The sequence below is a fragment of the Sphaerodactylus townsendi genome, linkage group LG04 (assembly GCF_021028975.2).
Source record: "Sphaerodactylus townsendi isolate TG3544 linkage group LG04, MPM_Stown_v2.3, whole genome shotgun sequence".
In the NCBI taxonomy this organism is placed as follows: Eukaryota; Metazoa; Chordata; class Lepidosauria; order Squamata; family Sphaerodactylidae; genus Sphaerodactylus; species Sphaerodactylus townsendi.
In genome coordinates this window covers 69,895,192-69,916,505 of record NC_059428.1, presented here as the reverse complement: position 1 = coordinate 69,916,505, position 21,314 = coordinate 69,895,192, and the positions used below count along the sequence as shown (strand labels likewise).

At 41.9% G+C, this 21,314-nt stretch overlaps 1 protein-coding gene across 1 annotated transcript in view; it reads right to left on the bottom strand.

The window, feature by feature from the left end:
* The window catches only part of LOC125431627 (interferon-induced GTP-binding protein Mx1-like), a 34,362-nt gene extending 13,048 nt beyond the window's left edge, over window positions 1-21,314 (bottom strand). The window contains 7 exon segments of the mRNA XM_048494610.1: window positions 3-31; window positions 1,270-1,408; window positions 2,681-2,835; window positions 4,417-4,554; window positions 5,561-5,753; window positions 15,060-15,517; window positions 21,262-21,314. Of these exon segments, the coding sequence (XP_048350567.1) occupies window positions 3-31; window positions 1,270-1,408; window positions 2,681-2,835; window positions 4,417-4,554; window positions 5,561-5,753; window positions 15,060-15,473 (1,068 nt within the window). The 5' untranslated portion in view covers window positions 15,474-15,517; window positions 21,262-21,314.

The following is a 21,314-nucleotide window of genomic DNA, read 5'->3' as shown; positions in this document are numbered from 1 at the left end:
CATCCAGCCTGGCCGGGTTTTGCCAGAATCCCTATGTTACGAAAATATGAGGCTATTACAAGCAGTCACAGCAAGAAGAGCTGCTCGGCATGGACAGAAGGCCACTCCATTTCCCCTTTTAAACAAAGTTGAGAGGAAAGGCCAGGGTTTAGCCATGGTTGGTAGGAAGGGAGAGCCAGCCAAAACTGACACTGTGTGTCTGACAAAGAAGTTTGAGGTGGTCTAAGAAGAACATATACATGAACCAGTTTCAGATGGGCTCACCATCTTTGACCTCAGCAAGCAGAGGAGGTGTTTATGGAAAAAAACCAAGTCTAGGGAAATGGGCCCTGGTAATGCAAACCCAGGTCTGCAAACTCCCCATTGTCCCAGCCAACAGTGGTTCCCATTTCCCACAGCCCAGCTTAGACCTGATGGCGCTTGAGGTTAGTGATTGTGGTGGTTCGCCCTGTGCAGACTTTATTAAAGGCTATTGGACTCTATCAAGTGTATGAAAATTGTAGTTGCTGTTGAATTGCAAATTTATGGGTCTCCTAAAAAATCCACAATTACGCCTCCAAATTATCCAAAATTAGAGTTTCATAACATAAGTAGATTACTAAGTAAAATGTACACTGCTTGTTACTAGGTTGTAATTACATACCATTACAATGAGCTTTTCACTGGCTCCATAGAGCGTCCCTGGATTGGACTATGATTTTTCAAAAGCTTTGTATGAGGAGAATCGGCCTCATCTGTTCCTTTCAAAACCAGCCACCGCAGCACCCACAGTTCCATAGGATTTTGAAACTTCTGCCCCTCAGTGTTGAAACTGCTGTCTTCTTTGGAAAAGCTATCCCTTGCTTAAATAAGCTACATCTCAACCAATAAAATTTCAGATTTACTTCCTTTCATATCACAAGGGGAACCTGACAACTAGATGACTTCTGGTTTTGATGTGGACCTCGCCTGATGCAAATGTGAAGCTCTCTTAGAACCAGGGCCGGAGCAAAGGGGAACTGCGCTCAGGGCACGGATGCCCCGCACCTCTGCCACGCCCTGCCTGCACCAGCACATGCCCAATGCATCATCCCCCCACTCCCTTGGTGCTACGCAACTCCTTTGCACCCTTGATTGTTTTTTTGGCTACCTCTGAGCTACTGTTTTTTTCCCCCACCATAGCTCCACAGTATAATATGCGGCAAGTTTGGGATGGGGGCAAAGAGATCTAAAAAAGAAGTTTACCAGTGCAAGGTAATCAAGGCAAGGGATTATTCTTTTCTTCCTTACCAAGTGTTCTTTCTCCATCAGGGTCCACTTCCTGAGCCATTTTCAGCGCTTCTGTTGTGGCAATATCTACATTACTTGGAACCACCACCAAGTTTATTGTCTCATTCTTAGCAATGAATTTTTTAATTAGCTGTTTGATCTGCAATAAAAGAAAAATTTGCTCTACATTTCACTTTGGCAAGTGAATATCCATCATGGGTTGATAAGGATGACCAGCTAATGAGACAGTGCTGGGAACAGAAACACCGGCAGGTTCAAGGAGAAAATTCTTGTTGCAAGGAGCAATCAAATGTTCTCCAACCAAATGGTTGACTATCCTTCATAAAGCCTTGCAACAGCAAAACAGCAAGGTTGTGGAACTTTTGAATTATAACACTATATAACATTTGTAAAGAAAGTGCATTTTAACTTATTATTTTGTTAAGTTAACATGACCCTAGCCATTTTGTATGATTTTAGAATCTAAGATGTTTTGTTTGTCTGTTAATTTATTTTAGCAAATGCAGCTGTAATGGGAGTGACTTTCTTCTACCAAGGTCATCAGGACCGTTTAACTAGATAATTGGGGGAACATTCCTTTTGGTGTCTGTAACTGATTTCACCTGCAAACCATTGAGATAACTATTGTTATGGCTTAATTAGAGGGGCAATCCCATTGGTTCAAAAGTACCACATGGGTTAGAGTTTTACTATATTAGTTTTAATATGTTCTTGAGAAGTTCTGTCTTTTTTGGCTGGCTATTCTGTTACCCTATATCTTGAATCATCACTTTGATTGAATTTTGCATTCTTTGAACTCTTGTTCCTAACTTGGAAAAATACAGCTTGCTGCATAGAGCAATGCAGAAATGAACCTGTCTGACTGAACTCTGTTGGGACTTTACTTAATTATATTAGCCACTGCAATTGTCCAGCTTATTTTTTTTGTTCTATCTGCACCTGCAAATATCATTGCCACTGAACTGTGCTTTTTTTTAAATAAAGCCAAAAAACGATTTTCTACTCTTTGTTTGGTGTGAAGTGTTTGGTTCAGAGCAAGAGCCCATGTACTAGTTCAGTGGTTCTAAACCTTCCTAATACTGTGACCCTTTAATACAGTTCCTCATGTTGTGGTGACCCCCAATCCTAACATTTATCAATTTTACAGATAAAGAACACTGATGCAGAGAGTCTTAGGTGACCCCTGTGAAAGGGTCGTTCAACCTCCAAAGGGGTCCCGACCCCCAGGTTGAGAACCACTGTACTAGTTGGTCTTAAGTGAGCACTTGGGAACCTTGACAACATTGTCCCCCCTTGTAGCACGCACTAACAATGTTATGTCATGTCAGAAAATGTGCCAGTCAGCTTAACTGGTTCACAAAATCCCTACTGCTACTTCTTATCAGCTTCCCAGACTTGTGCTATCCCTTACCTGATGTCCAATATCTTGGGGCTGATTACCTACAGCCACTCTTGCAATCCCTGGTAAATCAATCAGTGTCAGGTCTGGAACTTCTGGAGAGCTAATTTCTAGGGTAATCAGTTCATGGCTAATACCCACCCCTTCACCAGCAATAGAGATTTGAGCTAGAAAAGAGAAAACAAAAATGACCATGATAAGCATATATTCAACGTGAAAGTTTCATACAGAGAGATTGTAATACAAGTAAACACCTCTGATCAGCTGTCATGATGCAAAACCCTTTTGAAAATCAAGGACTGAGAGTTTAATATGGATAAATTCAACGCACTGTGCTAGAACTGTCTACAGTGGTATGATTGTTTTGCAGCATTATTATTTATTTAGTTATTAAACTTTCTATGCTGCCCATCCCCAAACAGCTCTGGGCAGTTTACAACGTATAAAACGGCAACATAAAACCCAATGAAATATAAAATCAGTTTAAATTAATAAATTAACAAATATAATAGTATAAAAATTTTAAATGGCAAGATGGCAGTCCTATTTGCATCAACAAGAGTAGAGAAGGTGATAACAGCATCAGATGTTACAAATTCGACCACCAGATGGAACGTAAGGAATGGCACTTCAACAGCTAATCCCCCCCCCCCCAAAGGCCCGGTGGAATAATTCTGTCTTACAAGCCCTGTGGAATTCTGCAAGGTCCCGCAGGGCACAGACAGTTGGTGGCACAGAATTCCACCAGACAGGGGCCAGGGCACCGAAGGCCCTGGCCCAGGTGGAGGCCAGTTGTATTTCGGAGGGGTCTGGGACGGTGGGATCAACAGTAGGTTGGTCTCTGCCAAACGCAGAGGCCGGATGGGGACATAGGGGATCAGACAGTCTCTAAGGTATGAGGGCCCCACACTGTGGATTATTAACCTAACTTCCATCTGCTGTTAAAATCTGATAAACCTTATGGAAACACTCTTTAAAAATCCTGGAAGAGACTAGCCTTAGTGACATAGACAGTCGCTATCATATGTTTGACAGTATGGGTATATGGATATTTTAAAAGGGGGTAAGATTTCATAGTGTTTATTGTAAAAATGTAAATCACTGAGGAAAGCCTCACAGCCAAAACACATATAGTTTACATGTATTTTACGTTATTTATAGTTGTAGCTGGTCAGAGTGGAAAGCTGCCCCATTCTCCTGGAACCTACTGTTATAATCCATTCTGTTAACCGCAGTGTTAACCGCAGTCTTTGGCTTGATGACTATCTTCTTCCACAATAATATTAAGCTGGAATGTGGCAAACTGACTTTCTAAATTACCTGTGAGGACTCCAGGATATTTTTTGCCTGCATTTGGTATTACATTCATCCAGGAAATCTAGATGGTGGGGGGATGTATTTTTCTTTGCTATTTAATTTTCTTTCAGAGTGTATCGAAAACCCTTTAAATCATCCATGAGCAGGGCTACCATGTTTAATTTCTACAGCATTGTCCATCCATGATTCTGAAATAGTTATGGCATAGGATTTTATTTTACTTGTTATAACACTGGGGTTCCAGTTTATAATGTTATTCACAATATATATGCCATCTGCAATTTCACATGGATCAAATGATAATTGAAATTTTCTGGATAAATTTTTTTCCAAAAAAAAGTTTTTCCAAAAAACTGTTTTCTGAATTTGTTTCAAGAAAACAATTTTATTGTTTTATGAATGTAAACAGATTATCGATCAATTACACTTACCTTTTCTTATTTCTTTTTCAACCTCTGAAGGAACTTTGAGTTCCATAGTTATATCTCGGTAACTAATTTTTCCTTTCCATTCATGGTCACAGCGAGTTTTTTTCAGTATGAGAGCAAGAGGACATCTGGTGACAATACCTATAAAGATTTGTAAAAAGAACAGTTGTATTAAGATCATGGAAGTTATAGATTTGCCATTTTGTTTCAGATGAGCTATTGCCTTCTTGCCCAATTTGTATGCTGACTTTTATTGTTTTATGAATGACTTATTTTAGTTGAACTTAATTTGATTGTTTTCTGAGCATTATTTATGTTGTCTTTGTTGTGTGTATTACTAAATTATTGCAAGCTATGCTGAGAGTCCTGAAACAATCCTGAAAAGCTTGCAGGTGGGGTATAGTTCAAACTAGGCGTCCCTTACATGGCTTCTGCTGACACCTTTCCTCTAGCCCACAATGTGTTTTTAGAAAGTGAGCAGAGTTTGGTGGGGATTTGCCCAGCTAGCCATCAGAGAGATAATTGGCTATGCATATTATTTAAAAGTTCCTTCAGAAGCAGCTCCAACCATAGTACAAGGATCTTCACTGCATGACTGAAAGTTAGCTATGTGTATCCAAGAAAATATTTTAAAATAGTTTTAATTTAACAGGCATTCAGCGCAACAGAGCATCTGCCTGAAATGTTGAAGAGCTGCTATCCGAGTGATGCATAATTTCACTGTGATATTTTATGGTTTGCTCAGCCATTTTGTGTTTGGCTTGACCTCCTCTAGTAGCCATTTTGTAGTTGTGCCCACGACCACTCTATGTCAGAATTCCAGAGATACCTTCAGGCTCAAAAAGGTCAGGGACCCTTGTTTAAATATAAAAATTTGAAATGTAGCAAGCAGAGTGATAGACTGGATAGATATTTAGTCTGTGAGTAGAACTCCTATAATTTTTAATATTCTTGACTAGATTAGTTGTTCAAAATAATAACATAATGCAAGTAAAATTGCGAAAGTGAACAAGACTAGTCTGAATAAGCTTTAAAATGGATACAAACAGGAGGTTTCTTTAGGAATGAAGGACACATAAGTAAAATATCTGTATGAGAAACTCTGCACTGTAATTGACATCTCATAAAATTCAAAAAGAATTCTCACCACTGCCTCTAGGAAGAGCAACTCCGGACAATGCTTCTAGAACGGAACTTTTTCCAGAGCTCTGATCTCCAATCACAGCAATAGCTGGCAATGCCAGGTCCTTTTCCACTCCAAGGGCTCTTAGAGAATCAATGAAGTCAATACAAGGACGAATTTTTTCTTCGTATTGGCTGTATAAATTGGTTTCTATTTTCTGTTAAAAATAGTTAATTACAATTTTAGTCTCTCTTTTTTAGAGTTGGCAATTTCCCATTCACTAAAGAATAATATTAGTGTATATTCACACAACTGAAAATGTACGCTGCTTGAGTAAGATACAGTCATTTATCTACATTATGGATAAACAATAAATAATGGTGACAATCCCAACAAATGGAAGGTGTTGACTCATGTTTGTTGTTGAACATGAATGTTTCAGAATTCAGTCTTTTGGCCACCATGTAATGTGACCTCTCTAGCCCTCAAAGTCATTTACTATTGAACCTCAAGTACAACTTATTGACTTTTGTTTACAACAATATTGTCAGGCAGTGCAGGAGAGTTACAGGTAGGGATACTGTAGGCACAATGCCAGCAGTGGAGCCAAACCACAGTGTTTTTGGCAATTCGCAGAGCTACCATATGTCACTATAGGGATTTTTTTTTTACCCAGAAGTGTGACCCTGCAGGATTTTTACATTTTTCTTCTGCTGCTGCTCTACGTAGCAGTGGGTAATGGGATTGGGCATCTCCCACACCTGCTGGGGAAATGGGACCCCTAGTACAAGAACCTGCTCTGGCAACCCACCAAGTAAATGATTGCTTTTGAGGAAGAGGAAGGCAGTCCTGAATCTACTTTCCTACCACTCCAAATGAATGATCAGTGTCCTTAAAATAACTGAGTCTATCTATTTGGCACTGTTCATGCATTGTGCTAGTCCTGCAAAAAGGCCCATTTGGGGATTGGATGAAGGGAGCCTGTGATAGGAATGGAATGTGCATCCCCTTTTGCATATAAGGGCTTCACTCTGAGGAAGAAAAAGTGCAGCTGATAAATCATGAACATGAATAATGCCCACAAATCTGCAGGATTAAGATGTAACCACTATTTTTTTAAATAAGCCTGCAATATATTATCAGTTTTTGAAATAATACTGTATTTGATAAGATTACTTGTAGGCGAAGAATCCTCAGGTTCACATGTCAAGATCACAGCTCTTCTAAACCTCTTACCAGTGTGGTATTCTGACAAATTCTGATCCTTTCTGCATAACACAAATAAAACATTTTCAGGCAGGAAAGAAAACGTTTCCTCCATGGAGTTCTGCATGGTTTGTAGCCCAAAACATTTTATTTCCTGCCAGAAAATGTTTTATTTACATGCTGTTCCCTACTGATTCTTTTTTTTTTTGAAATTTTTTTTACTGGCTGCGTGATTTTCTTAAAATATTTCCCACATCTCTCTGTGGTTCCCACACATCCTTGTCAGTGCCATTTTCTGTGCTTGGATCAACTGTTGGGTGCTGTATTTCCATAAGGGTCTTTTTTAATTTTGAGGGGTCATGTCTACATAGGGCCTTTCCCCACTTTAAAAAAGATGGAGATACGCACCGGGTTTGTTTGCTGTGGGACATTTTGGGCATGGGGTCATGCCCCCCACTGCAGCTTCTGTTGCTCAAGCAGCAGCCACCAGGAATCCCTGTTAGATTTCGTTTAGTCATGGATATGCCCAGTAGTGTGTGTGACTGCAGTTTATAGAAAGTTCTCCAGAGACATAAATGTAAAAGGTAAAACTTACATTTATTCAATCATCTTCAGTTCACAACTTTGTTCCAAGAAAAGGTAAATAGAAAGAACCCTAGTCTAAAGAGATTACTTTCCCTATGACAAGTGGGCACAACTAACGCGCCATCATGTGGGTGGAAGTGAGTGGATGCTGCAGTGGGAAAGGCCCCACTGAGCAGGCTGCCATTGACCATGCGCTCGGGTCAAAGGCTAGAGCAGAAGTGAAGCTAGCATGGGGAAGAAAGGAAGTTAGTGGGCGGTCTCCTGGCCCAGACAAGGAGACAAACAAGAGAGGCAACATCACAGTTAGAATGATATACAGCACCCCCCCAGTGTCCAGGCATGCAGAAGTGGCTTATTCCCAACCTCCCTCGACACTGCATGCTTTCAGGTATACAATGTTCAGTTTGTGCACTTGAGCTTTGGAGCTTGTCTCTTGGCAGTGGTTTAGTCAAGATGTCTGCTGTCATCATATCAGTAGGACAATGCCCAGTTTCACAGTTCCTTCTGCCTGTAAGAGTCTTATATTGATCCTTAATTCCAATGTGTTTTGAATGCGTGTACTATTCTTTTCTGAAGAAAAGAGCTATACAACTCTGTGGTTATCTTCTAGCATTTGTACAGGTAAAGGTTCATCAATACCAAAATCTTCTAACAACATTAAAGCCATTGTAATTCTCCTACATGCCTCCAGAAACTGATACTAATTCTGATTCAGTAGATGAGTGAGCAACAACTACTTTGTTTATTTGCCCAACACAGCACTTCCTCCATAGAAAAACACATAGCCACTGGTAGATCTTAGATCTGGTCTTTCTCCAGCCCAATCTGCATCAGCATATCCCAATAGTAGTAGGATCTTTAGTTGCTGGCAGTTTCGGTTTCAAAGTCTAAAGTACCTCTTAAGTACCTCACCACTTTCGTTTAACAACCAGTCCAGTCTCTTGGTAGGCAGGTGTGCTAACCCTTCTGGACAATATGGCTGTAGCAATGCCAGGTCTGGATTGTCATTGCTAAGTACAAAGTTTGCCTATTGCAGTCCTGTAATCATTGCCAGGTAGCAAGTCATCGAATTAGTACTTGTCTGAAATCAGGGCACTCATTAGGGTAGGCATTGGATTGACACCTTCCAGGTTCAGGCAGTTCCAATATTTTCTGCTTCTGGCTAGAAGATGACTTCCATCTGGTTCACGTTCGATTTGGATCCCCAAGTAGAAGCCCAGCATCTCCCAGGTGCTTGACTTCTACTTCCTTGTTGATTGGGATATAATCTCAGCACCAGTCAGTTTCATTTTTCATGGCAAATAATCCAGGTCATCATATGTCGGGATAAATGTCCATCTCCCATTTCTGTGCCTGCTATAAAGACAGGGGTCTGCATTGCCTTGTTTGAAGTCTGACTTAGTAGCATCTTGGCTAGCTTATCTGACCAAGCTTTTTCTGCTTGTTTCAATCCATAAAGTCCTTTCTGAAGTTTACAGACTAAATGTTTATTACTTTTCATCTATGAACCCTGGTGGTTGCTTCATATAAAGCTCCTGATTCAATTTACGCCATGCAAAAATGCGGTTTTAACGTCCAAATGCTCCAGTTTTTTCATGTTTCTAGATGCAGCAATGCTTAAGAGCATTCTAATTGTAGAATATTTTACAACAGATTGCAAAGTCTGATCATAATCTGTTCCATAGATCTGAGAGAATCCTTTAGCAACAAGTCTGGCCTTATATCTCTCAATCTGACCTTCATCTTGTTTAGCTTTAAAAACCCATTTTACAACCAATAGCGTTCTACCCTTAGGTAGTTCTGTGAGAGTGTTTGGTTTATGTAGTGCAGCGATTTCTTCTTGTGCTGCCTCTTTCCACTTCTTTGCTTCTGGTTCAGGCATTAGCTGTAACTCAGACCATGAAGCTGGTTCATGCAGTGGCCAGTACAAGGTAGGTAAGTTTCTCGGCTGGAACTCCCTTGTTAGGCACTATGGCCCTGAGGCAAGGTCTGTCTGCCTCCGCAGTAGTCTGTGACTCCTCTGCCTCACTTGTCAGATCTGGGATTTCCACCGCTGCTCCCTCTTCAGGTTGAGCATTTGCTGGCATCTGCATGGTGATGTCATGCTGGGACTTTGGGCAATGTAGGATCAGCTGGTCACTATCACCACCTCCCTCTGAATGGTCATCCATCACAGGAGGCTCGCCATCTCTGGGTCCTTCGTCAAACTGCACAACTCTGCATATAGTAATTTGGTTAGTTTCTGGATCAAAAATCCTGTATCCTTTGCTTTCTGGAGAATAGCCCAAAATATACCTGCTTGCGTAGTAGGGTCTGGCTTGGATCTCTTTTCTTTTATGTGAGCATAAGCTTTACATCCAAAGACTCTGATGTGTTCTACATTTGGTTTCCTGCCATGCCATAACTCATATGGAGTTGCTTCTGTGTGGCTTTGGTTGGCAATCTATTTTGTAGGTAAACTGCAGTCATTGCTGCCTCTCCCCAGTGCTAGCGGGGAAAGGCCTGAATCAATGAGCATGCACGAATCATGTCCATTATATGGAATTTCTTCTTTCAGAAATTCCATTTTGTTCTGGCCAGTGGGCTACAATGCAAGTCTGTGTTGGATCCATGTTCCCTCAAAGAAATTGTTTATAGATGTGGGTGTATTCACCTCCATGTCGTTTGAAAGCTTACTTGGGTTTTCCTATTAAGCTTATTAGATACCATAGCAGTCTCTTAATATTTCTGTTCAGTCTGAGACTTTTCTTTTTAGCAAATAGCACACAGTGTATCTCGAGTAGTCATCAATAGAAAGAAAGACAACAGATAGGTGTTATTACCAGTTGATGCTGGTTTGAGTTAGTCCACATAGATCCAGAGTGAATTAAGTCAAAGAGGCTGCTTAAGAGCATCTTTGGCTTTGCTTTGGGAATGAAGGCCTAGTTCCCTTCCTCTTAACAACAATCGTTTTACAATTGGTTATCATTAGGACAGTCTTTTATGGAAATGCCTGTTGCAAGTCCTTGCTTTCAGCTTCAGGATGGCCTCTTTATCGCGGTGGGCAAACCTCCTATGCCAGAGCTCCAAAGACTGCTGGGTAGAAGTTGCCTTGGCTGTGCAGGCTTGTGGTTCCTCACAGTCCAGTTCCGAACTCCATTTCTTAGGGTACCTGTGGAATATAAGCTCACCATCGGCGAGATAGTGCACACATTATTCTCCATTGAACAGCAAATCCTTTTTCTGATAGTGTGGGACACTGATCAGATTAGCATAAGGTCTGCAATGTACAGGACATTTTCAGCCACAATCTGGTTCCATTACCATTCAGTTGGCAATGTAAAAGTAACTTTGCCCTTTCCATTCACTGGAATCTGTTTTCCATTGGCTAAATACACACATTGCATCCAGCATCTCTGTCTAATTCATTGAACAAGCAACATCTGAAGCCATGTGCCTAGAAGCACCCGCTATCAATAATCAAGGCTTATATTTTTTTTTCATTAGTTTGTATCATGTGGGTTGTGCAAAGTTGGACAGTTTTAGGGTAAAATCCCTTTGTCTGTGTGAATAAGCAGTGTGAGATGGCTTGCTGCCGGTCTCAGCATTCTTATTCGTCGACACTCCCTCTGGAAGGTGACCAGGTTTATTACACTTGAAACAGATGGGTGGGCTCTTTCTTTCCCTGTGGGATTAGTTTTCTGTATTCAAATGATTTAGTTCCTTGCTGCCTCTGGCTTCTTGGGCAATAATGGCAGGCCATTCTTCCCTGTGCTCTCAGAGAGATACTCTTGCTGCTTGAAAATTCAGACCTAGTTAGTCCTAGAAATTTCCTCAAATGTGCAGTCTTTTGCCATTTACAGTAGAGACAAAGCTGAATATTTCTCAGGCAATGAGCTTAAAAGCAGTCAATTTTCAGTTCTTCTCAGAACTGTGCCAGTGGTTTGCTAACTTATCAGTAGATTCAACGAATTTCTCTATATGGCAATCAGCATCTCCATTTTCTTGTAATTTGATTGAAAATAGTTGTTTGAATAAACTCACTTTGCTATTTCTGTCTTGCTCTCCAAAGACCCTTTTTAATGCTTCTAGCATGTCTTTGGCAGAATCTTGTCCTTTAACATACACCAGTTGTGAGTTTGTGAGAGTACTAACAATTACATTCATGGCCTTTTCATCTGCTCTTTGCCATCTAGTCTCTTCAATTTCACTGTTTGGTTTTGGTGTAGTTAAAACAAAACCTACGCCCTCTTCCTTTACTTGGGATTTAATTCTGTAGAGCCATGAGTTAAAATTCAGGCTTGTAAGCTTCTCAAGAATTGCCTTACGCTGAGCCATTTTTTAATGCAAAGGCTTTCTGCAATCTCAATGAGTCACACACACAAAGAAAGAGGAAGCAAGCCTTCAGGCTATGCGGCCTTTGTTACTTTCGCTGGCTGTTAGAGCCAGGTGAGCAAGAAAACCTGCCTAAGAACCAAGGCAATGGCTGCTAAAGCCATGCAGAAAAAATTGCTCCAACTTTAAAATATCTGGGCTTCAAAAGAAATAACCATCAATCTCTGCTACCATGTTAGATTTCGTTTAGAGTCATGGATATGCCCAGTAGTGTGTGTGACTGCAGTTTATAGAAAGTTCTCCAGAGACATAAATGTAAAAGGTAAAACTTACATTTATTCAATCATCTTCAGTTCACAACTTTGTTCCAAGAAAAGGTAAATAGAAAGAACCCTAGTCTAAAGAGATTACTTTCCCTAGGCAAGTGGAAGGCTGTAGCCCAGCATCGATTGGGTGGAAGTGAGTGGATGCTGCAGTGGGAAAGGCCCCACTGAGCTGGCTGCCATTGACCATGCGCTCGGGTCAAAGGCTAGAGCAGAAGTGAAGCTAGCATGGGGAAGAAAGGAAGTTAGTGGGCGGTCTCCTGGCCCAGACAAGGAGGGCAAACAAGAGAGGCAACATCACAGTTAGAATGATATACAGCACCCCCCAGTGTCCAGGCATGCAGAAGTCGCTTATTCCAACAATCCCCACTCTGAAGCTGTGGTACGCGCGTTGAGATCAGGGGCTATCCTGATTGGCAGCTGCTGCTGGGCAGATGGGTGGGACTATAAGGAAAGGGGGAGCGCTTCATCACTGTGAGCAAGAAAATATTCTCTTGATTAGCATGTTGCAGTGCCAGTATGCCCCAGTGGGAAGGAGGAGCAGAGGGGAGGGAGAGCCGCCGTTGCCCGCCGCGAGACTTACTTGCGAGTAAAGGGGGCTCTGGGGAGCGGGGCTCAGCTCTTCAGCCTGGAGTCGGTGTGACTCTGCTGGGCTGTGCCCATAATACAGACTGACTGGGGGGCTCCACATGTTAATAGGGTTCAATGTATCTGCCGCCCTCCCCGAAAGGGCTCAGGGGGGCACAAAGCTCTGCAGGTTCCCCGGGCAAACCCCCTGATCCCCCCCCTGGCTGGGGTGAGAACTCCTTCCGTGCAGCCTGGCTCCTTCGGACAGGCGCTGGAGAAGACAGAGGTCGTGCATCTTTGATCCCCCCCCCATTTGTTTTGCAGCGCTTCCCCTTCTGGCAACACACACACACACACAGCCTCCCTCCAAATCCCGTCATTTTGCTTCTGATCTGCTTCATCTACGTTCCCACCGGCTGCTCGGCGGCTACTTTGGAGGTGCTGAGCCTCCACCAGAGTGATTGAAAGAGGACGGGTTTAGCGCGCCCTCTTCGCCGCTGAGTGGGGATTAGCTCCCGTCTCCTTCAGCAGCAAGACTGGGGAGGGGGGGGCAGCATTTTCAAGGGGGTGAGTGCAGACAAACAGGTGGTTTTGAAAATATTTGCAAAACGTTTTCAGAGGCTTGTGTGGAAAGGGCATCTTTCTCTGTGTGTATATGTGTAAAGTGCCAACAAGGCAGAACTGACTGAAGGCAAGAAACTAACAGAAGTGGTTTTCCATTGCCTTCTTTTGCATAGTGACTCTGGTGTTCCTTGATGGTCTTCCATCCAAGTATTAACCAGGCCATCTCTATTTAGCTTCTAAGATTTGATGAGATCAGGCTAGTCTGGGTCATCCAGATCAGAGCTTGTCAGACTACTTCCCCCTTTCAAAGAATTCCTAATCCCAGGTGATTAATACTGGTCAACTGACAAACCTGCAGCCAATGTCTGGCCCAGCTCTCCCTCAATGCAGACAAGAAGATTGCACACACAAACTCTGTGATTTCTGCGGTGTACTGAGATTTGCTTGGGATCAGATACCAGCAGTCTCTTGAATACAACTTTGGCCTCAGGAATGCCACCCCAGATTTTACTCAGATTGTGCTTGTTTGATGTCTCGGATCATACTCCTAGCACTGTGAGCTCACTGTGAATTGGCTCTTGCCACACCTGGGTATAGAGTGGTAAGGTGTAGTTTTACAATCAAAGCTTTGCTCATGGCCTAAGTTTGATGCCTCTGGAAGCCAGCTTAAGATAGCTGCTTTAAGGCTTTCCACCCTTCTGAGATCAGTAAAACTAGTATCTAACTTACTGGGGGTAAAATGCAGATGACTGGGGAAAGCAATGGCAAACCTCCCTGTACACATAATCTTCCTAGTGAACATTGTGATGCGACGTCACTCCATGGGTCTGTAATGACCTACCTGGTGCTTCCACTGGGCTACCTTTACCTATACCTGGGTTGTGAAATATATAGTTCACAAGTTCCAAAAGTTGTCTGTTTCTGATTTAGTCCAGATCCTGTTGTGAGCCAAAATATTTTATTGTTCCTCTGAAACTTGTTTGTATAACTGTCATCTGAACACCTTCAAGCATGGTGGAAAGTGTTGAAAAGTCACAGCTAACTTATGCTGACCCTGTAGGGTTTTCAAGGCAAAATTTGTTGGTGGTTTGCCACTGCCTGCCTGTACACGGTCTGAGAGAATTGTGAGAGAACTGTGAGTAATCCCAGATTACCTAGGAGGGTTCATGTGGAAAACTGGGGAATCAAACCCGGATCTGCAGATCAGAATCCACCACACTTAACCCCACGTATAGAGATTCCTTAATGTTTTAAAGCAGTTTGATCTACTGCTGTATATCTCTTAAAGTTATTTCTAATTTTAAATATACGAATAAAGTGCCCCAAGGACACACAACAAACTTCAATGGCAGAGTGGAGCTTTGAACCTTGCTTTCCTAGGTCCTATTCTGTCACAATAATCTCCACAAAGAGCAAACACTCAATATACTTTACAAAACAGGAACAATTATGCAAAATTTTATAATTTGCATAATCTGTGTGAACTGCAGAGGGCGGGTTTTCTAAATATTTGAACTGTCGAGACTGTCCAGATTTTTCACTTTGTTTTGGCAAGGAATGTGAACAGCTCTGATTAAACCCTTTATTCTAAATTATGGTATTTTATTGTCCACAAGTTCACTAAATAAAACAAACTCCAGTGGCACTCTGTTGACTAATAACATTTATTTCAGTATCAGCTTCTGTGAGTCACTGCTTACTTCTTCAGATATTTTTGAAAATAAAACTGATAATCCTTCTTATGAGGCAGTTTATAGCGATTGGGGGAGGAGTTAAAGTGAAGGAAAATCGTACTGAAAACATTTGTGTCACAGCTCACAGAAATTTTACAATATGATTGTTCATGTAATAATGTTAATCTTTAAGGTGCCTCTGGACTTTTATTTTGCTATGATGGGCTACCTGTTTGTGATCAGAAGTTCACTGACTTTTTTTCATTTATAAATTCAAGATACCCAACTTACCTTTTTTGATTGTTCATGATTTTGCATACGAGTCACATGGAATACTGGGGGCAACCCAGGGTTCTCAGCTTTCTGTGCAGTGCCCAAATTTTGTGAGGAAAAAGGTTGTCCCAATTCTAATGGCATTCTTAGTTGTTGTTGATTGAAGACAAAAAAGGGTTTTGATGGAGCTTCTGGTAGCATTTTGATGCCTGTTCCTCCATATGGCTGTTGCTGGTTCAACACAAATGATGGTCCTGCTATACCTTCTGATGACCCTGGTTTTTGCATGCTAAACTCCATTTTTGACTGCTGATTCAAGACATCAAAACCGATGTTAACTGGAGTAGCCATGTTGACTGGAGGGGGCTTGGATGAAACCTTCTTCTGACTGCTCCTCTTAGGAGACTCTCTCCATCCACTGGATTTGAACATTAAATTCTGTGCGATTTTTTATGGAACTGGAAGTGATGCTGTGTCTGCAATGGCAATAACAACATAGTAAGAAAACTCAAAAGGAGGGATAAGATTTCAGTGGAAACACAGAAGAAGAATTAGTTTTTATACCCTGCTTTTCTCTACCTTTAAGGAATCAAAGCAGCTTATGATAGCCTTCCCTCTGCCCCCTACAACAGACACCTTGGAGGTAGGTGGGGCTGAGAGAGTTCTGAGAGAATGGCAACAGGCCCATGGTCACCCAGCAGGCTTCATGTGGAGGAGGGGAAAAACAAATCTAGCTCTCCAGATTAGAGTCCACTGCTTTTAACTACTACGTCAGAGACTGTTGAGAAAACTCAGCAATGAAGGAATAAGAGGGGAAGTCCTCCTATGGATTAAAAACTGGTTGAGGAACAGGAAACAAAGAGTGGGTGTAAATGGGAAGTTTTCACAATGGAGAGATGTCGGGAGTGGTGTCCCCCAAGGATCCGTTTTGGGACCAGTGCTCTTTAACCTATTCATAAATGACCTGGAAGTAGGGGTGGGTAGCGTGGTGGCCAAGTTTGCAGATGATACCAAATTATGTAGGGTGGTGAGAACCGCAAAGGATTGCGAAGAGCTCCAAGCGGACCTTGATAAATTAGGTGAGTGGGCTCAGAAATGGCAAATACAGTTCAATGTAGCAAAATGTAAAGTGATGCACATAGGGGCAAAAAATCCAAACTTCACATACACGCTACAGGGGTCAGTGCTATCAGTCACAGACCAAGAAAGGGATTTAGGCGTCTTAGTTGATAGTTCCATGGGAATGTCAACTCAATGCATGGCAGCTGTAAAAAAGGCAAACTCTATGCTTGGGATCATTAGAAAAGGAATTGAGAATAAAACTGCAAAGATTGTCATGCCCTTATATAAAGCAGTGGTGCGACCGCACTTGGAGTACTGTGTCCAGTTCTGGTCGCCGCATCTCAAAAAGGATATTGAGGAGATAGAAAAAGTGCAGAGAAGGGCAACAAGGATGATTGAGGGACTGGAGCACCTTCCCTATGAGGAGAGGCTGCAGCGTTTGGGACTCTTTAGTTTGGAGAGGAGGCAGCTGAGGGGGGATATGATTGAAGTCTACAAAATTATGCATGGGGTAGAAAATGTTGACAGAGAGAAATTTTTCTCTCTTTCTCACAATACTAGAACCAGGGGGCATTCATTGAAAATGCTGGGGGAAGAATTAGGACTAATAAAAGGAAACACTTCTTCACGCAACGTGTGATTGGTGTTTGGAATATGCTGCCACAGGAGGTGGTGATGGCCACTAACCTGGATAGCTTTAAAAGGGGCTTGGACAGATTTATGGAGGAGAAGTCGATTTATGGCTACCAATCTTGATCCTCTTTGATCTGAGATTGCAAATGCCTTAACAGACCAGGTGATCGGGAGCAACAGCCGCAGAAGGCCATTGCGTTCACATCCTACATGTGAGCTCCCAAAGGCACCTGGTGGGCCACTGTGAGTAGCAGAGAGCTGGACTAGATGGACTTTGGTCTGATCCAGCTGGCTTGTTCTTATGTTCTTATGTTCTTATGTCATGCTGGCTCCATAAAGTTAGGAGGGAAGATGATGATAGATGAGTTTCACATAAGGTTTGGATTCTTGAATATGATGCCAGAGGTTCTCTATTGACTGTTATCATCTTGATGCAGGAAATACACATGTAAGGAGTACTTGTCTTCTCAGCTGTAACAGTCGAAAAGGTCAGAAAGAGAAGGTCTATGAGGAAAGTCTGGACAGTCTGGAACTCCCCGTTGGCAGACCCATCTTCTGAGAAGGTAAGATTCTATTATGGGTGTCTTAGAAGATAGCTGCTTCAAAAAAATTTAAACTATATATTACTGGAATCAGCAGCACCAGCTGAGTACAACTATTTATGTTTTGGGCTGAAAAGGCATCCAGGATCAGAGCCTGCAGAACAAGCATCCTGGGGTAGCGTTCAGCGAATGGCAGTGAGGAAAATCCCTTCAGCTACACACAAAATGTTGGATGCAAACTGAGGGTGAAACTGACCAGACAGCACAAAGGTCTGGCAGGAAAAAGTCTCTTTTCCCCTCTGATGCCTTTGCTGTTTGGAAACAAACTAGCAGCCACCTCTCTTTAAGATGTTCCCTGGATGTCTTATTTTAGATGTACAGAGTGAAAAGAAGCAGTTGCCTCTTTTTAAGAGGTGTTAAGATGTCTTTTTTGTGCTGTTTCAAATGGACAAACAAATAGTTTTATTACAGGATTCAATACCTGTGGACACAGTAATAGCCACAAGCATAGATCCCTTTAAAAGGCAATCTTTGAGGTATTTTGAAGCCTTCAAGCAGACTAGAAACAGTGGTTAAAAGATAGACAATAGGTCACTCTTAGGCCAATTTAGGATGTTTTTTTGCTTTCAAAATGCCTCATGGCATATCCAGGAGTGTACCTGCTGCGGGGCTTCTCACCCTGCTTGTAGCTCCCCACAGCTGCCTGGCTCTTTCAAGCACTTGAGTAAGGGGTGGTGTGGGAAGCCCCAGCTGGTTTCCCATGAGCCTGGGACTTTCCCATAAGCCTCACGTGCTCTTCCACAGTCTCTTCCACGCATGCACGGGCAGCCTCCATTTCCTGCATTCGGTTTGGCTGAATCTTGCCCCATTCCCCCCATTCACTTTCAGTGCTTTAAATTTTTTTTTAAACAGAACGCAGGCAAATGCTGAGAATTGGCACCCTCCCCTCCATCTAAAATTCTCACTGGTGCAAATTGCCAGCTTTCCCCCCCCCCCCAAACTTCTCGTGCGTGCGAGATAATCGCCATTACCCCCTGCAAACTCCTCATGCGTGGGATTCTCGGCAGGGATTCTCTTGTTTGGTGGGGTGGGCTAGAGCAGCAAGGTGAGAAAAATGGTCCCAGTGTTGCTGCCATGGAGTTCTTCATGGCAGAGAAGCCCTTGGAGCAACACGGGGGCATTCAAAAACAACCTCCATTTGGGCAGTTCTGGAAAGCCATGGAGCAAAGCCAGGGCGGCCCCGGGGCAACTGCGTGGCTGACACACTGCAGCAATGGGGACAGTGAAGAACTCTCCATTGCACCGGGGCATTTCCCATGCTAACAGAGGAGCAATTTTGCCATGAAAAACCAGCCTTACTTGACCTATAAAAGAGGGTTTAGTGGTACAAGATCCTGAGCACATATGCTTGCATGAAAATCTTACAATCTAAATGGGACACTGTATGCAAGAGTTGCATTATAAAACAACACTACCAGTTGAAACATCGCCTGTAAAAAACAAAGATTACTCTCAGAATGAAAACACCTGAGGCTGGATTAATGGTGATGACTGGAGTCACCCTGTTGGGTTAATGAGGAAAGTCAGATAAGGCAGGGAAAGGTGGGGAGGAGAGGCCCTGGTTCTTTTTCTCGGTATGCTGAAAGGCTTGCTTTGTTAAGAATTATTTGCTCCTTTTCTTTTTCCTGTTCCTGAATTTTAAAAAAGCTGTTTGGAGGAGTCTGTAGTCTGCTTCTTATCTGGTATATAAAGCTACTGAAAGGCCAGAACGACAGCACGGGCTCATACAGATACCTAATTAATTTCAGGAAAAGAACATTGCTAATAGAATGTAACCACCGATTTCCTGTAACCAAGCAAGTCATCTTTCAGTGAAAGTGCTCATGGCAAACAAGACTTCTTGACCAGTTGTTCTTTAGTTAAAACTGACACATATAATAAAATTGCTCCAGTTTTCCACTGGGCAGGGAGCCTTTTAATGGCTTTTGGGACCTGGAGAGCAGGCATTCCCTTTTGCTTATTGGCTGGGGATCAAATGCGATTTCTTTGCCTGGCTGCATCTAGTAGATGGTAATATATTATTGACTCTCATCACAGAAGGTCGGAAAGAATAATCTCTAATATATGCTGGAGAGATATCTGATTAACTGCTGCATATTCAAAAAGGGAGAACAGCTGTTGTGCCCTGAAATATCCTTTTTTCCATGAAACATGTAACCTGATGAAGACTTCCTAAGGGTCAGAAAGTGTGCTCACTATTTTGTGATATTTAATTTGAATTGAAAATATTGCATTTCTGATGCTAAATATATATACTGTCCTGTTCATTTGGTACTTTATCATTCTTTTAAACAGCTGGATACAATCTGGATACTGCATGAAGTCTTTTCTTATATGTCTGTCATATCTAATTTGGAAACAATACAGGGCTAAATTTATTTCTATGTTGTGTAAAACTGGTTCAAGAAAGCAAAAGGAGGAAACTAAATTTGCTGGAGAAATGAAACAATTGTCATTGGTATTTCACAACAGAAGAAGCATTGAGTCATAAGCAATAGAGGTCTGTTTCCATTCCAGACAGAATCAGGAACAGAGTGTTGAAAAATATATATATAATGATGACTATAGTTGGGAAATAAGTATTTCCTTAATGCAGCACCATTCTCCCTAGGATAGCCCTCTTGAGTATGTTAAAACCAGGTTAAGATGATAATCTTAGGAACCCTGTCCCGGGAAGTAAGACCCACTGAATAACTTGAGTCTTACTTTTGAATAGATCAGTAGAATTGTTGTGCAAGGCACCATACTTCAGTGAAGTAACTTTAAATGGAGACTGAAATGTGAATTTGCTGAATTAAACCTTATCAGCTGCAAGTTGGATTTTATTCATTTAGTCTTCAGTTGGGATAATTTCAAAGCAAAGCCATGTTCTTCTCTTACAGCAAAAACTTGAAAAGTGTCCTGAATCATTTTAAAGGCTAATACTATTGTGGCATAAATGAACATGGATCAGAATTCATTTCTTCAGATGCCTCTTGAGAGAAACAATGGTAAACAGTGGGTCCAAAGGGAGATAGTCATTTTCAAGGGTCAAATGGGGACATTTCCCCCCTTGCACTACAGATGCTAACAAGCAATGCAATCCTAGATTTGAGCTATTCTGAAAAAGGACTGGGTTCCAAATCAACCAAGAAAGAAAGATTGTTCTGTCACCATTAACTGCGACTATGAATGTGCTAATTAGTATGCATTTTTGCTTTTCACTCTTGCTGCCAAGATCATTGGACAAAACTCTGTATATCCCCTAAAGTGGTCAATTTTGGATTGGGAAATTCCTGGAGGTTTTCAGGTGGAGGCTAGTGAGGGTAAGATTTGGGGAATAAGGGGATCTCGGCAGGTTATAAGGCTAAAGGATCCACCTTCCAAAGCAGCCATTTTCTCCAGGGGAACTAATCTCTGTTTTTCTGGAGATGTTATAATTCTGAAAGATTTTCAATCCCTGCCTAGAGGTTGGCAATGGCAGTGACACACTCAAATCTATGCATATTGCTGCAAAATGAGGATAACATTTCAAAATATAATGTAATTGGCTTTAATTATCACTCCTGCTCCCCCACCCACCCACCCTTCAAGGGGAATTGAAATTTAACAAATAGTCCACAAAAGTGAATGCAGTAATAACCTATTAGTTTTCAAGATGCTCCAAGACCCTTTGATGGTTTTACAGATGTTTCACAACACACTGTTTTCTTTGGTTTCAGTTTCCCAGCTTCATTATTATCTTGCAATCCTATCACTGAAGTTGGCCTTTTTCCCTTAAAAACAGCAAGATAATGAGAAAAAATTATTCTCCCATAGGAGAATACATGAGGCTATGTGCTGTTGAGTTCTAAGTCTGTCTTAGAGACTTTTGCACATGTTAAAATAACAACAATCACTATTGTTTCTTAAACTGGAGGAAAGAAATGCAGAGAAGTTCTTACCTTGTTGCTGGGATGAAGATCTAATTGATTTCTGATACATACTCTTAAATATT